At 29.8% G+C, this 16,582-nt stretch overlaps 2 protein-coding genes across 3 annotated transcripts in view; one reads left to right on the top strand and one right to left on the bottom strand.

Moving 5' to 3' along the window:
* The window catches only part of LOC143079396 (uncharacterized), a 344,537-nt gene that overhangs the window by 99,414 nt on the left and 228,541 nt on the right, over positions 1–16,582 (top strand). The gene's annotated exons all lie outside the window — the stretch shown is intronic.
* Positions 1,231–16,513, bottom strand: LOC143079393 (uncharacterized). Its single transcript, XM_076254687.1, has 3 exons — positions 16,095–16,513; positions 4,598–4,782; positions 1,231–2,302 (listed from the first exon to the last, which is right to left on the bottom strand). The coding sequence occupies exons 1-3, from the start codon at positions 16,398–16,400 to the stop codon at positions 1,477–1,479; spliced, it is 1,317 nt and encodes a 438-aa protein (XP_076110802.1). The 5' UTR covers positions 16,401–16,513; the 3' UTR covers positions 1,231–1,476.

The raw sequence follows: 16,582 nt of genomic DNA, 5'->3' as shown, positions 1-16,582 counted from the left end.
TTGCATTATTTCAACAATCTATTTACAAAAAGAACTACAACTTGAATAGTATGATTGATTTAAAATATTTAAAATAATCACTTTCCTTACTATCATGACTATATTTTTGTATTTGTTTATATAAAAGAGTTGCTTCCCTTCCCTAGATCGAAATTTGTGATTTTCTATTTCATTGCATTATTTCTTCAATCTATTTACAAAAATAACATTACACCTTAAAACGTATGATCGATTGATTTAAAATAACAAAAATATTAACTGTCCCTGCTATATTTTTGTATTTGTTATATGAATTTTCTTATAAAAAAAATAACAATAAATTGAATATATTTAAAATGAAAATTATTGTGTTGTGATCATTACTTCATGTGTAATTAGATTTTCATTTCCTTATTTTCCATTAAATGTCGAATTCCCTGACCATTTATATTATTTTAATAAGTTGTGAATTTATATTTTCAAAATATCATTTAAATACAAGTATTTTATAATAAATTATATTGAGGCTTCTAGGAGCATTAATCACCCAATCTGCTTTTATTGCACATATATATCTATCAATAAAAAAAAGCGAGAAAAATTACCTACACAATTGTTTTAGGTCTTATCAAATGGTCTTGCATGTCCAAAAACCAAAAATGTGTAGACACCTTTTCATGATCTATACTTCTGAGATTGTTTTTCTGTAATCAACATCAAATATGCGCAATAAGAAAGAAGTAACAAATTCTACAGAGGTTTGAATGTAGGCTTCGAAATTCACAATTAGACATTTTGATATAACAACAGACACCAAAGTTTAAACAAGTATAAAAAATTAAATATACATCTTTGAAATTTGACCAAATTGACCAATTGAGGTCTGAGAAGACCTTCTAAATATAACAAGACTAAACAACAAAGTTACAGCCCTAAGAGACAGAAACATATTTGCATAGTTTGATTTAATTCTGTTCAGTGGTGTTCATAGAGATAAAAGTATGAAGCTCATAGACAATGTATGGAGGATTCAATGTGTCTTTTTTATACTTTCTGATGAAAAATAGCAAGTGTTGTTTACATGTATCATGTGTCTTCTTATGTTCTATTTTAATGTATAATAGCAACACAGTGTGTTTTCAAAAATATGTACTCAAAACCATCACTTGGTTTTTTTTCTAGGGTTTTAAGATTCATTTCAGGATGCATAGATTATTCTCTTCAAAATGACCACAAAAAAAGTACAGGAATAAAAAGCACTGATTATTTATTAAAAACATTATCATGATTCATGTAAACATTTTTGACAATACTGAGAAATGATCCTACATATATATATATATAAACATAACTCCATTACAAGTTAGCAAACATGTACACTTGTGAAATATTTTGCAGTTTATATAATAAGAGCATGGCATTGTTCAATTCAAAGCTACATGTGCCTTTTGATAGCATTTCACACAATATAACAATTTTGATTCATATTTGGTTCACCTATTCAAACAACTTGGCTAGCTTGTCTTTAATTGTACAATGAATGTCGGACGACCATTCTGCTTTCCCAAATGAAAAAAAGATTGTGTTGATGTGAACGCTGTCTGTATATGGCTTGTCATGGGAAACGATCCATGTTTTCAAGCCCTTAGCTGTCTTCTTTAAGTAAGTTATGTCCACCTTTGTGTTCCAAACACTTGTTACCTTTGCATAATCGCAACTGTTTTTACCACGGGCAATACAAACAGTGTCCTGAATATGAAATGTTACACCAGAAGAATTCTTGAAGACTTTAACCCTTGTTGTGACAGAAGATGAAGTTGATGCTGGTGATGATATGATATCTTGTGGATTTAATGACTTAGTTGTTTCTGGTGACCCAACAGCTTCAGGTGAGCTCAACGTGACGGGTTGACCTGGAGAAGATCTACTTGAAGAAGAATTCACTGGAGATGAATTTACTGGAGACGAACGGACTGCAGACAGATTGACTGAAGATGAATGGACTGGTGATGAACGGACTGCAGAGGGACTGACTGGAGATGCAGGGTCTGGAGATGAACGGACTGGAGATGCACGGTCTGGAGATGAACGAACTGGAGATGAACGGACTGGAGAAGAACGGTCTGGAGATGAACGAACTGGAGATGAGCGGACTGGAGAAGAACGGTCTGGAGATGAAAGGACTGGAGATGAATGGACTGGAGAAGATTTTCTTGGTTGCTTGGTATTTGTTGGTGGTGTTTCAATTGGGTAAGTTAAGTTTCTTTTTACAGCTATAGATTGGCATTTTTTAACACTGACACCATTGGCTTCAGCAATCTGTCTAAATAAAAGTTAAGTTCATAAGTAAAGTTTTGCATTTCAGTTCATTAATATCATTTTTGTATTTCAGTTCAATATTCATGTATAATTTTCTTAACTCAAGTTGAAAACTCATTGGTAAGTCTTATTTTTAAATACAGAAAAAGATTTTACAGGTGACATCAATCCATTGTTTGTACTTATTCGGGCCAATAATTCCATTACAGCACAAGAAAATCTTTAAAATTAATATTTACATCTGTTTTCATATAAAGAATAATATGTTTGAATTTGTAGTTGAAATGTTCTCAAAAGTATACTAATGTGCAATATGGGACTGTACGTCGACCTATAGTTGTCAATTTCTGTGTCTCTTGTGGAGAGTTGTCTCATTGGCAGTCATACCACATTTTTTTTTTAAACATAAACGTCCAATTGGAGGACAGATTTCCAAATTAAAATCTTTTTGTTGTAAAGTTCCAAGTGAAGACAGAAAAGCGCCAAAAACTACTAATCATGGACTGTCACCAACAGCATAAGTGAGAATTGTCAGAAAAAGATTGAACTCTAATAACAGTAAAAACATTTTAAAATTTCAGAATGGGTTTGATTGGTGTTTCTCAAATTATCTCACAAAAAATCTAAAAAAAAGTACTACTTTTTCAATCAATCAAGGACTTTTAAATATCCGAACAGCCAAAGTGAATGCCCCCCTCCCCAGGTTAAAATTAGTCCAGTACACAATTTCTGTAAAACAATGGTGTCAATGAATCATGTCTGTTATAGTTCTTTTACATGAATTATAATTTTAGAAAGTAGACCATGAATTGAATTGGTTCATAATTTCAAGTCTGGGCCTTTTAATGCCAACTAAAAGGTTTGTTTTCACATTGTTGATCGCCATACAGTTGTCTATATTAACTTAGTGAAAAATTTTATTATTGGCAAGCATACCACATCTCCTTTTTTATATTTGAGCAGTAAATGATTACATTGTTACACTTACAACATGTATTTTCTATGTACTGTAGAATTTAACATTGGTAGCATGAATACCCAAAAGGAAAAATTGCCTTGAAATAACAATATTTATATTTCTTTATAGAAATTATGTAATTTATAAAAAAAAAAGCAAGAAAAGTTATATTTATTTTAATTTTTCTGACAGTCAAGGACCATAACTCATGAATATTAAAAGTGAAAACAGTGCAGACCAATGCCTACCAAGACCTATAGCTAATAAACACATTTAAATCAGATTGATATACATGTACAAGGACATTACAACTCACAGTACTAATAAATAATTAAGATTAGGCACATAACAGAGACCTGGAGAATTTGATTATTAATTTAAGCGAACACAGTTCAATTTTGAACCCACTTGAAAACAAGTTAAAAAAATATAAAAAGTTAAGGTACACAATTCAGATTCATCACATTAAATTGGTCAAGACAAACATTTTATCTAAAAGTTTTATAAAATGCTTGTTTTTTTTATTCCCTTCTTTCTAAATAGTTAGGATCATAACCCCCCAAATCAAATGCAACCTTCCTTTGTAGTATGGAACCTTGTGGTACAATTTCATAATGATCCATTTACTTAAAAACTTTTCTTAATATGACAGAAATTTTTATGTGGTCCAAAAAATGGAAAGATTTATCAGTTTCTCTTTTAAGGTAGATAGGGTGTCTTCCTCCATCTTGGATATGGAAATTCAAGAAAACAAAGTCTAGATCTTTAATAAAATGTGCAAATTTTTAGAGAAGTAGATAATTCAGGTGTAAGAACTTTCATTTCAATATAGAAAATGACATGTTTTATTATACTTATGGTTGTATTTTACAAAAAAAAGAACACTTTTGTTTGAATAAATTTTTTCCAACTTTTCCACTTAAGGGGAGGTACCGCAAATTCAAGGGTAGATAATTCAGATTAAGGTAACTTTACAATAGAATGTGTTAGGAATTTACCTATTTTATAAAGTAGCAAGAAAACGGGTCCGGTGGCCCCACTTTTTCTTTTCTTAACTGAAAGCATTTTATTTTAGCTATCTTTTCATAAGATATATATCTCAAAATTCTATGGTGTAGTTTATGCTTCATTGCGGAAAATTGGGTTTTCCATGCATAATCTATACAAAATCTGTCAGCTTCATATTTTTTTTTTATTTTTGAAAAAAAAACCATTATATAATATAAACTACATTGTCATGATTGTGGCAAAGTATTAAAAAATTCTATGGATTAAAATTTAGACACCCCATCTACCTTCAGCTTGGTTAATTTGAATTCAGTACATGTATATAATACTTACTTGGTTTTCTGGTAACTTTGTTGGTTATAAATTCTTTTCTTTACTCTTTGTTTCACCTTATCTCTTGTTGTTGGAGTATGTTGGAGGCCACTTAAAAAGCTAACAATGCAGGTAACGGCAGATTCAAACCCTTTATCTGATGTGCTGTTGAACTTGTTATCTTTAACTACTCTGTTAATTTCTGCCTGTGAAATGAAATTTAGAAAAGATTGTTTAATTTGGAAATTATTTAAATTCATGAAAATCAATCCATATTTTGTATTAATTAAAATAAATAAGAATGGGTCCCAAGTACATGGAATCCCCACTGGCACTATCATTTTCTATGTTCAGTGGACTGTGAAATTAGGTTAAAAACTCTAATTTGGCATTAAGGAACATGTGTACTAAGTGTCAAGTGGATTGAACTTCAACTTCATCAAAAACTTTATTGACCAAATATTCTAACCTGAAACTTTCAAAATCATTTTCTATGTTCAGTGGGCTGTAAAATTGGGGTAAACAAGAATGAGTCCATAGTTCACAGATGCCCCACTCACACTATCATTTTCCATTTTTAATGGACTGTGAAATTGGGTAAAAAATCTAATTTGTCATTAAAATTAGAAAGATCATACCATATGGAACATGTGTACTAAGTTTAAAGTTGAATGAACTTCAACTTAATCAAAAACAACCTTGACCAAAAAGGGTTAACCTGAAACTTCCACTTTCATTTTCTTTGTTCAGTTGACTTTGAACTTGGGGTCAAAAGTCTTATTTGGCTTTAAAATTAGAAAGATCATATCATAAGGAACATGTGTACTAAGTTTGGAGTTGATTAGACTTCTATCGTAGGTGGGTCATAAAAATCTAATTTGGCATTAAAATTAGAAAGTTCCTACCATAGGGAACATGTAGAATACAAAACAAAAAAGTTTCATGTGGATTAGACTTCAACTTCATCAAAAAATACCTTTTGACTAAAAACTTAAACCTGAAGCAGGACGAACGAAGGGATGAGTGAACGAATGAACCCACAGACCAAAAAACAGAATGCACCTCTACTATCATAAGGTGGACATAAAAATGTACATGTATTTACAATACTGATTTTTAATAGAAAGCATCCCTCTTAAACTTAAATACACATCTTTTTCTTATTGCAATAATTTATAACAAGAGCATAAATTTTAATGTGATGAAGCCTGCTAAGGTCGCATTTCACAACTATCAATCAACTAGATATGATGTAGCATTAGCACTGTTTTAATTAGATGATATCATATACTATTAGAACTCAGCTGCTAAGAATCATTTATGAATCAATAACTATGCAGTGGCGGATCCAGAAATTTTCATAAGTGGGGGCCCACTGACTGACCTAAGAGGGGGCCCCGCTCCAGTCACGCTTTAGTCATTCCCTGTATAAGCAACCAAATTTGTTCCCAAAAAGGAGGGCCCCGGGACCCCTGGGCCCCCCCCTAAATCCACCTCTGCTATGAATGCACAAAGACATATTTATAGAATAATAACCTTCTATGAAAACCTTTAAAGATCGCCTGTTTTAACATATATATAAATATAACAAGATGTGGTATTGGTACCAATGACACAAGTCAGTTACTCCCCATTCAAGTCACAATTTGTAAAAGAATAACCATTACAGGACAAATAACGGCCGTCATATTAACAAATAATTCAAGTCTCCTTCATAGTAGGCTTCATCTCCACTTTATTGACTAATTTTCAATGAAAAAAAACCCGACGTAGTCAAAGTACATGATATCTAGGTTAAACTTGCCATTCTAAAAATGGCGTACAGATTTAGACTCCTGCAGACCTAAGTAAAATGATAGTAGGCATTACAGAATCTTAACAAATAAACTTTGAACTTTACTAAAGAAGCCTGAAATTTAGGGCAGTACGTGTTATACCAACACTCCATGTTACATAAAAGTTAGGACTTAATGTAATTTTTTTCATACTGTGTATATATATAATTCATCACTATGTTGACAAAGTTTCAAATTAAGGTTTTAAGTGTTTTGCTGTGGAAAAAGAAGTAAAAATTTGAAATGAAAAACTCAACAGCTTAATTATAACCATACAAAAATAAAGTAATGGATCAGTAGGCCTATTTTAAAAAATTCTGATAATTTAAAATAGTCATCATTTATTTCATATAAGTATATATTAGACATCCAGTTTCTGATATATAAAACAAAATTTGTATAGGTTGAAATTTCCTTCAGAAGCCACCTACTTCAAAGCAGCCTTAAACTCATAACCCTTTAATGGGTATTAAACTTTAATTTTATTACAGGTTAATTACCACATAAGTTTTAAATTCATATAGCTGATAGTTCACACTTCTTGGGTGTTATCATTTGGTCATCAAAGTGTAATTATTACAGGTTGAATTATCATTAAGTAATTATCAATTTCTAGAACTGAAATTAACCCTTTCATAAGCCATAAACATGCATGTTATTTAACAGGTTAATTACCACTATTTCTAAATATCAGATAATTAATACTACTTTGTTGTTGTTATTTAACACAGATTAAAGGGGTCATAAAATTTCTGCCTTTCTGACCACCTGGCTCTTGTAAATGCTTTATAATGATTAACCAATAAATAGGTATGAAGGAAAACATAACACTAAAACAATGTTACTTTTATGAAATAAAAATAACACACCTATAAAGTTACTAAATATTATTAATTTAAATACTCCAGGTGTACTTTTAATGAAAACTGATTGAGCAATCTGATCTTTTGTCATTATTTTTATTAACATTAAGACATTTTCTATTTATTCATTTTTTCATATTTTTTTAGTAAATTTGTTTAAAACTTTTTCAAATCAAGAATTTTGATGTGGAAGGGTTATCAAATATCATGTCATAATTTCATATCTTGCATGTAATTTCTAATGCTTCTGTATAAATTTGTACCACATAAACATAATTAAAAGTTCACAAATTAGAAAGAAAAAAATCTATACAAATACTGTCTCAAAATGATAAAAAAAAAATGTTTGCAGAGAAAATCAAGATCCCATGCAACACCACATACTTCAGTACAGTTTTGATTTTAATGGTTTGAGGCTAAATGAAAAATGTTTATCACCAAAAAGGGTTGGCCCCCCTTTTTTTTTGGCCGATCAATGCATTTGAATGGGGGGATATGGTTGGAACCCACCCTTTGTCCTGGGTTGGGAACCCCCCATTTTAATTTGGCTGGATTCGTCCCCGCACACTTACATAGATTGTACAACAAAATAATACTGATTTGCACAATCAGAAAAATCAATATGAAGGATAACTGATCAGATTTTATCTTCTTTATATTATTCATTCAGATATTGCTTCTTAAATATTTAATTGTAACAATAAAGATATGAAGTCCACCAAAATAAATCTGAAAAAAAGAGAATTATTCTTTAATTCTTACCTGTCTAAAATATTCCTTATAAGAAAAATTATGCTTAGTAGACTACATTTAATAGTATAGCAAACCAAATATATTTCCTAAATCTAAAAGGGGGAAAAAGGTGAGAAATATAGAGAGAAAAAAAAAGATTTTCCTTGTGGTATTATTATATGAACAGCTTATTTATATTCAGTTTTAGAACTTCCTTACAATTTTTAATGTTATTAACAGGATTTATATAAAAAAAACACCTATAGATATATTTCTAAAATGGCCTAATAAATCTAGTGGGAGTGTCAAAAGGTAAGGTAAGTTCTTTTAACCAATCAAAAGTATTCAGGGCAATAAAATTGTCAATCATTGCTGGGTTGATCGAACATACTAATTACAGGTATAAAGAGTATTTAGGTACAGCAGTAAAACTATTCACAAGCTGATTTAAATTCCAAATGTTAAAGAGGATTATAGTTTTATTTATCTGTATCATTGTTTCATGTGCTAAAATTCAAGATGTGAAGACCAGGAAATTTTGGTGAGTCTTTTTTTTAAACTATTTTTTTTAGTCTATGATAATGACTGTAATAAGTTATATATAAACTGAACAATTGTGAAGCGAATTCTCTAAGTTAATTATGTTTTTAATTTAATAACACCTTCATTTCTCATAGTTGGTTCAACCTGAACAAAAATGCATGCAAGCTAGGTACTACTGGTACAAGTGATTTTTATTTACTTGAAAAAGTAAAATAAATATACTTATATAATGGAATATGTAGGATACTTTATATATACAAGTTATTTGTAGGATATTTATACAAGTGAATTTTATTTACTTTTACATGTTAAAATAAAATTGGCCTACTTATATCCCTTAGACATTCAGATTGTTTTACTTATATATTTTATAAGTGAAAAAGTCATCCTATCTTTTTTTCTTAAATTTTACAGATTTTTAAAATTGCTCTAACAGAATTTTAAATTGTCTGCCCTTAACAGTTGTCTTTCCTTATCATTTAAGTTTAATTTCAGGGACAATGAAAATACAATTTGTTTGTTATCTTCAGAACAAGATAGAATATACAAGTATTTTTTTTAGAAAATTATGGGGAAATTATTTAAACATAATATTTCACTTATATACATGTATAATAAGTATATTTTATTTTACTTCTTAAAGAAAATAAGAATAACTTGTACAAACATAGAACCCCTGCCTGACTGAATGATGACCGAATATTTTTTTTTATCATTTTAAAAGTATAGGATAAAGTTCTTTTATAGAACTATTAGAGAAATCTCATTGTCTTACAACTGATCCCAAGAATTTGCATTCATTTCATTTAAAAAAATAAATCTTGAAAGTCAGGATAAAAAATTTCCAGAATGACAGTTCAACACGAACTGGAGGCTCTCAATGGATAAAACAAGAGATTTCTGACAAAAAATTTAAAACATGTTACATGACAAGCCAACTCCCTTAACATGCTTTAAGTGCATATTCCTATTATTTTTCTCAAAATGGAAACAGATTTTTATAAGAAACATCAGGTAAAAGTCTAAACAATTATCAAATCTTGAAAGTTCATTATATTTCTTTGCTTTGACATACTTTAGGAAAATATAATTTTGAATAAGCGCAGTAAATTATTTTATCTTTAAAGCAATTTAGCCCAATCAGAATAACCTGAAATCAACTGTAGTCAATCATTATTAAAATGTCAAGATTTCTCAACAAAACATAATTTAAAATGTTTCTCATTGCACTTACAGAAGTTGAACATATCAGTAACAAATAAAATTGTAACAAAATTTCACCTGCATGGCTTTTTTCAGAAAGTCACCACATGACATGGATATATATAAGCAAAAGTATTCAATGTTTCAGTAGATAATTTAAAAATTTGTGTTCCAATTTTAAAATTAGCAAAAACAGAAAATTGTCATGAACATAGCATTGCAATGTTTGACTATATATCGTTTATAAGCTTCTGCTGTGACAAATATAGTAAGACACTGTCACCTTTTGTTATAAATAGTATTGTTACCCACATGACTAGAACATGTTACCTCTCTGATGATTTTGCTGACTGGCAAATGGTGGTCAAATGGTACAAGGGAGCTAATTAGTTTACTTTTGGAAGGCAAAATTGACCTTCACCTTTACTTCTGAATGGCGTCATCAATGATGATGACAAAACATTTAATCCAAAAATATTAAGTTTTTGTCATATTCAGAAATTGAGAAAATATTGCAAAGATGCTTTGTATAGTAAGTTGAAGACATACATGTAATATGTTGAATATCTCATAAATCATTTTCCTGACACATCTGACATGATCAGATTCTGGGCATGGGAGCACATCACCACATGATGACGGGCACATGCAGTTGTTTCTGTCATTGTAGGGTTAACTATCCACACCCATATGAAAATGGATGTGGATAGTAGAATCCACATTGACAGAAACAAGTGCCTGTGCATGGGAGGTTGATGAAAAAACCTTAGGTCAGTATTCACCTTATTTAACTCCCTGCATGGTCAGCTTTTTTACTGTGAACAACCAGGTGTGAAATTCACATGATATTAAATTTAAATGAATAATGAAGATGTTTCATATACCAGGGTGTAGTCCTATAACATATATGACTTCGCATTCTTATTCAATTTTTGACGTTTTTATACTGATATTTTCATTTTTTATTTTTTTTGGTGTGTAATTAAGCCATTAGTGTTTCAGATCCATTTAACATTTACAAATTACATTAACAAATATAGGTTACTGTACAGCCTTCAACAATGAGCAAAGTCCATACTGCATAGTCAGCTATAAAAGTCCCTGATAAGACATTGTAAAACAATTCAAGCGAGAAAACTATTGGCCTTATTTTTGTATAAAAAATGAAAGAAAAACAAATTTATATGTAACACATAAACAAACGACAACCACTAACATTGATAGTAAAAAAAATTTGATCAGAACAGTAAATAGAAATAGTTAATAATGCCCCCGAGGTCATATGTTATAGGACTAACCAGGGTGGGACTTATATACTTTCATTAAGTTCTATAAGCTAAGGGAGAACCCATTTAACTTCAAAAAGGGGGGTATTTATTTTGTTATATGTCTTGAGTCAGTTTTTTCTCACAGAAGACCATTTTATAAATTTTTAGCTCTAGATATCCAATTATTTCTTTCATTATAAAGTATGAGGGTAACTGGATTCAAGTATATATTTGTGTCCGGACTCCTCTGCTTTAATAGAATATTTTTCCCTCAGGTTGGGAATCAGATTTTTTTCAGGAAAAAAAAACATTCCTTCCTCTTGAAAGATAAGTGGTAAATTAGTGATTAGGAGGTCAAAAAGGCCCACTTGGTATAGACAATTGACAATATTTATTAGCACAAACACATTTACATTAAATAGTAATGTCATTCAAATTTGAGACAATAAATTGACAATAGTTAAATTGATTGAAATTATATTAGAGAGACAGTGGTATTCACAGGGAAGAAGAAAAAGACTATATATATCAACAGTTAACACATAATGATGTTCATGAACAATTAATAAAAGAACAAAGGAAAAATTAGGTTGCATTAAAAGAAATACAAGTGAAACAGATGTTCTCAATAAAAAAACAATCATTAATATACTTTAATACTTTAGGCCAATTAAAATTAATTGATAGATTTTCATCACCCCCCCCCCCCCCCCCTTCTGAAATCGTTCCGCCCCAATTTTTTTAAATTTTAAAATAATTACGATTTCCAAATTTATTTTATGTCCGTTAAGGGAAACATCGATAACTTCCTGTTTCAAATTTCGACATATTATGCTGTTGTATGATGACAATATCATCTACCAAGAATAGAGATTGATTACGAGAAGGGCATGAAATATTAGAGTTATGAGTAAAATGCTGTGTCCAAAAACACAAATTGCAGTATGTAACAAATGATTCGAAACCGGCCGTATTTTTTATTTATTTATATACAATGACTTTGTGTCAGGAAATTTGGACTGTGAATGATATCCAAAGTGTAAGAATTATGGAACAAATTGGTACAAAAAACCTTATCGGATTAAAGAAAAGGACATAAGCATAAACTTGGTAGATCTTTGACTGTATATTGGGAAAAAAAGTCGACAAACATAATTTTATTATAGCAAGCCCTTAGATTTACCCATGGCTGTCTTTTTTGGTTGACAAACTGCCTTCTATTCCAATACCCTCAATTTAGTCATTCAACAACATGTGCTTTTTAGTAAAGTTCATGTTTTACATCAAATTTATTTCATTTTTTATTAGTTTTAATTTTATTCTGTACTCGTAGTACTTGTGTTTCATACAATTGTACCAATTATTGATACATTTTCTTAATTTTATGGGGACAACAAACTATCGCTTAGAAAGCAAAATAAATTTGGTGTAGGTATAGTCTAACTCAAGAGAGCATTTCTCTTTGTTTTTGATGTTTACTATAAATAGTTTTCTAAAACGGCAATTACATGTATAACAGTGGTTGCCAATCAAGAGATATTTATTAAAGAGTTTGAAAAATTATTCATGATTCCTTGTACGTCATGTATATCATATATATATATATAAACATATTAAATATTATTTTACACTTGCTTATACCCCGGGGTATGAATAACTCATGACAAGACGGTTTCATATGAAATAGAATTTAAAAATTAAATCCTCCCACCCACCCCATTTTTTCCAAAAATTTGGATAAAAATCTACTAATTACTTTTTATTGACCTATGGTGATTTTTGTCGAGCCTTCGACTTTAGTCGAAAAGCGAGACTAAGCGATCCTACATTCCGTTGGCGTCGGCGTTGTCGGCGGGGTCAACAAATATTCACTCTGTGGTTAAAGTTTTTTAAATTTTAATAACTTTCTTAAACTATACTGGATTTCTACCAAACTTTGACAGAAGCTTGTTTATGGTCATAAGATAGTATCCACAAGTAAATTTTGTAAAAATATACTTCCATTTTTTTCCGTATTTTACTATAAATGGACTTAGTTTTTTTCGCGGGGAACCAAAACATTCACTCTGTGGTTAAAGTTTTTAGAATTTTAATAACTTTCTTAAACTATCCTGGGTTTGTACCAAACTTGGACAGAAGCTTGTTTATGATCATAAGGTAGTATCCAGAAGTAAATTTTGTAAATAAATAAATTCATTTTTTCCATATTTTACTTTTAAATGGACTTAGTTTTTACATTCACTCTGTGGTTGAAGTTTTTAAAAATTTAATAACTTTTTTAAACTATCCTGGGTTTGTACCAAACTTGGACAGAAGCTTATTTATGATCATAAGATTGTATCCAGAAGTAAAGTTTGTAAAAAGATTACTCCGTTTTTTCTGTAATTTACTTTTAAATGGACTTAGATTTTCTTACAATCATAAAATAGTAACAAGAGGAATATTTTTATTGATTTTTTTCCTCATTGTTGTTGAGCCTGCGATTTACAAAAAAATAGGCGAGACACTGGGTTCCGCGGAACCCTTACAAATTTTTATAATGACTTGTAGACTGCTATATGAAAGTGCAGTCAAATGCTTCAGTGTTATAGCGGACTGCAATTTAATAAAATTGAAATTGCGAATTATTAAACTATTAAAATTTTGTATATATAGGTATCCCTCAATGATTTATACATGTAGTATGGACAGATTGAGAAGAAATGGTATTCATCCTCAATTTCTTGTTTGAAACAGGATTACCAAATGCGTTTACTTCTTTCAATGTTGGTATAACGCCCTCTTTCAATTGCTAGGGAATGGGCACTTAGTTTAAATTAATTACTGAATACTGATCGATCAGTTTTGAGTTTACATATATCAATATATGGGGCCTTTTTCTAATTCTTTTAGTATGACAAAAGAAATTTAATTTTTCCCATTTATTGATAAATCAATTCCTAATTTGATAAGCCTGGTCATAGATTCTTTGGTGGATAGTATTTATGTGATATTATAAATTTATAGTATCAAAACTGAGATGACCAAAACCTAATTTATTTAACCAGTCTTTTACAATGTTAACCCTTTTACTTGTTTTCTCTACATTATTATATAGTTCACAGTGTGGTTTAAAAATTTTATAGCTGAAAGCGGAATTTGAAAGTACAAAAGGGGTTCTGTTTGTCTCAGCTAAACAGGCTACACTTGTTGTTTTTTAAAAAAGTGGTATGATTGCCATTGAGACATCTATCCACAAAAGACCAATATGACACAAACATTAACAAATATAGGTTACTGTACAACCTTCAACAATGAGTAAAGCCCATACTGCATAGTCAGCTATAAAAGTCCCTGATAAGACATTGTAAAACAATTCAAGCGAGAAAACTATTAGCCTTATTTATGTAAAAGAAATGAAAGAAAAACAAATATGTAACACAATAACAAACGACAACCACTGAATAACAGGCTCTTGACTTGGGACAGGCACATTTATACTCCTAAGATTTCTTTAAATAAATCTAATATGTAAATGTTAAATGGATCTAAATCTTTGAACACTAATGGCTTACACCCCAAACTTCACTTCCATGAAGAGTTATTGGAACAACTATTGATTCAGGATATGCCTGGTTTCTATGAAGTTAAACTTGTTAAAATATTAAGAAAGCTGTGAAAATGGCAAAATTTGATTTAACCGATAGGGACTTTTTATTGGTGGTATGACACCTATAATGTGAATAAATTCTACAAATGTTCTACAGAAAGATAAAAGATCAATCTTCTTAAAACATTGGTTCGAACCCCCCCCCCCCTGTAATATTTTGGAAAATAAAAATGGGCCATTATTTGGTATGTAAAGTAGAGGAATCTATGGTATCTCGGCCTATAACATAATCAGCCACCCAAAATCAGATTACCAGAAGAAGTATGATGATTGATATTGGTATAATCTATATTGAAATTCATTATCCATACTAAATTTGAAATTACAATACGTAATAGGCAAATCTTATTTTCACAATTAAGTTCAAGGCTTTAAGATCCAAATATAATTTTATCTAAATTACACAGCTTTTTTACATTCTTTGCTCATTATGTTAATAAATGTGTACATCAATGTTTTTTTCCAATAATAGGGCTATTAAAGATAAATGGACATTTGAGGATGAAATGAAACTCATCCTAAAAGCATTTGTAATAAAGAATAACATATTATATTATTTTTTTTTAATTTTGAATTACAATATATATATATGTCATGTTTGTTTAATTAATGTATAATTATTCATGTTACTTAACTTACATCATTAAGTTGAGTACAAACCTTTTTTAACCATGTTACATACATATTCCCTATGATATATATATTCAAGGGGCAGCTTGGTGTCTAAATATTTGACTTAATAGAATTTTCCTTTCAAACTTCTGTAAATTTGCTTACACTTTTTAATCTAAAATGTTGGGGTCACAGACAATTAAAATAATTCCAATAAAATAATACAATGAAATTATTTTTTATATTAAACACAGGTTGAATGGTGAAACTATGTTGTCTTATTTTAAATAACCTTTACAAATGATACAATTGGTTTATTCAATTCAAAATCGGAATTGCTTTCATCAATTATAAAACAAGTTTATGAAATACAAAATGAAACTAGGATTCAATGGCCTTATTTTTCTAAAGAAATAAAAATTTATATCCCCCTTGATTTTGTAATGGATTTTTTTTAATTAAAAAAGAAAGTCATTAATTTTTTGTTCAAGTTTTGTCAATAATTTAAATGTTTTCCATGTTGTCTGGATATTCTCCTTAATTAGTGAAGGTATAGCAGGATTTGAAGCATAAATCTGTAACTTTATTATTTTTTGTAGTAAAGTTCTAATTTACCATACTTGCAATCTTTACTCTTTTAGATAATTAACATTTAATTTTTAATGTTTGAAAATAAATAAGGAATCTTAAATCTGAATAATTTAGCAAAAAACTTTTTTACCAGTCAGAGGTTTAACCTGTAAATATTTACACACACGAGATAATTTTTATTGCATGTTATTTGTAAATTAATCATCAAAGAAAATTACATACCTGTAAGAACTGATACGCTGATGTCTTTGGTTTAAAATAGTCCTCTTTCTGGAAGTTAGCTTGAAGACTGTCAGTCTGTGTACCTATGGATACTTTGTCTTGATGGCATGAACAAGCTTTACCGGTCAAAAGAAACTTAGAACAACATTTACAGTTCAATGTACACCTTACAGTTGGTTGGTTTGGCACATGGTTAGGTAGTTGATTCTGAGGATTCTGTTGAAATGTAGTGTGGTATGACTGTTGATGGTTATAGTTGTTCATATACGGATAAGATGGAAGGTTATTGCTAGCGTTGTAATCCATACTTGCACAGAAAATGATTATAAATAAATCAAAGAATTAACATGCTACTATAAATAGCAAAGAGAATTTTAGTTGTTTTAATATTTCATTAATTTTAATTGGTTAATTTCATACAGCCATCAATTGATTGGACAGTGAAATACAAGATATGTGTCAAAAGTAGAGAAGGTTAGTAAGAACCT

This window comes from Mytilus galloprovincialis, chromosome 6, assembly GCF_965363235.1.
Source record: "Mytilus galloprovincialis chromosome 6, xbMytGall1.hap1.1, whole genome shotgun sequence".
NCBI lineage: Eukaryota > Metazoa > Mollusca > Bivalvia > Mytilida > Mytilidae > Mytilus > Mytilus galloprovincialis.
The sequence above is the reverse complement of the archived record's forward strand: the minus strand, read 5'-3'. Positions and strand labels throughout refer to the sequence as shown.

Excerpts from the sequence above, each read along its gene's own strand:
- LOC143079393 (XM_076254687.1), bottom strand. The coding sequence starts at position 16,400 with ATGGATTACAACGCTAGCAATAACCTTCCATCTTATCCGTATATGAAC. Across the intron at positions 4,783-16,094 it reads CAGCGTATCAGTTCTTACAG|GCAGAAATTAACAGAGTAGT; the intron begins GTATGTAATTTT and ends TTCATTTCACAG. Across the intron at positions 2,303-4,597 it reads CAAAGTTACCAGAAAACCAA|ACAGATTGCTGAAGCCAATG; the intron begins GTAAGTATTATA and ends ACTTTTATTTAG.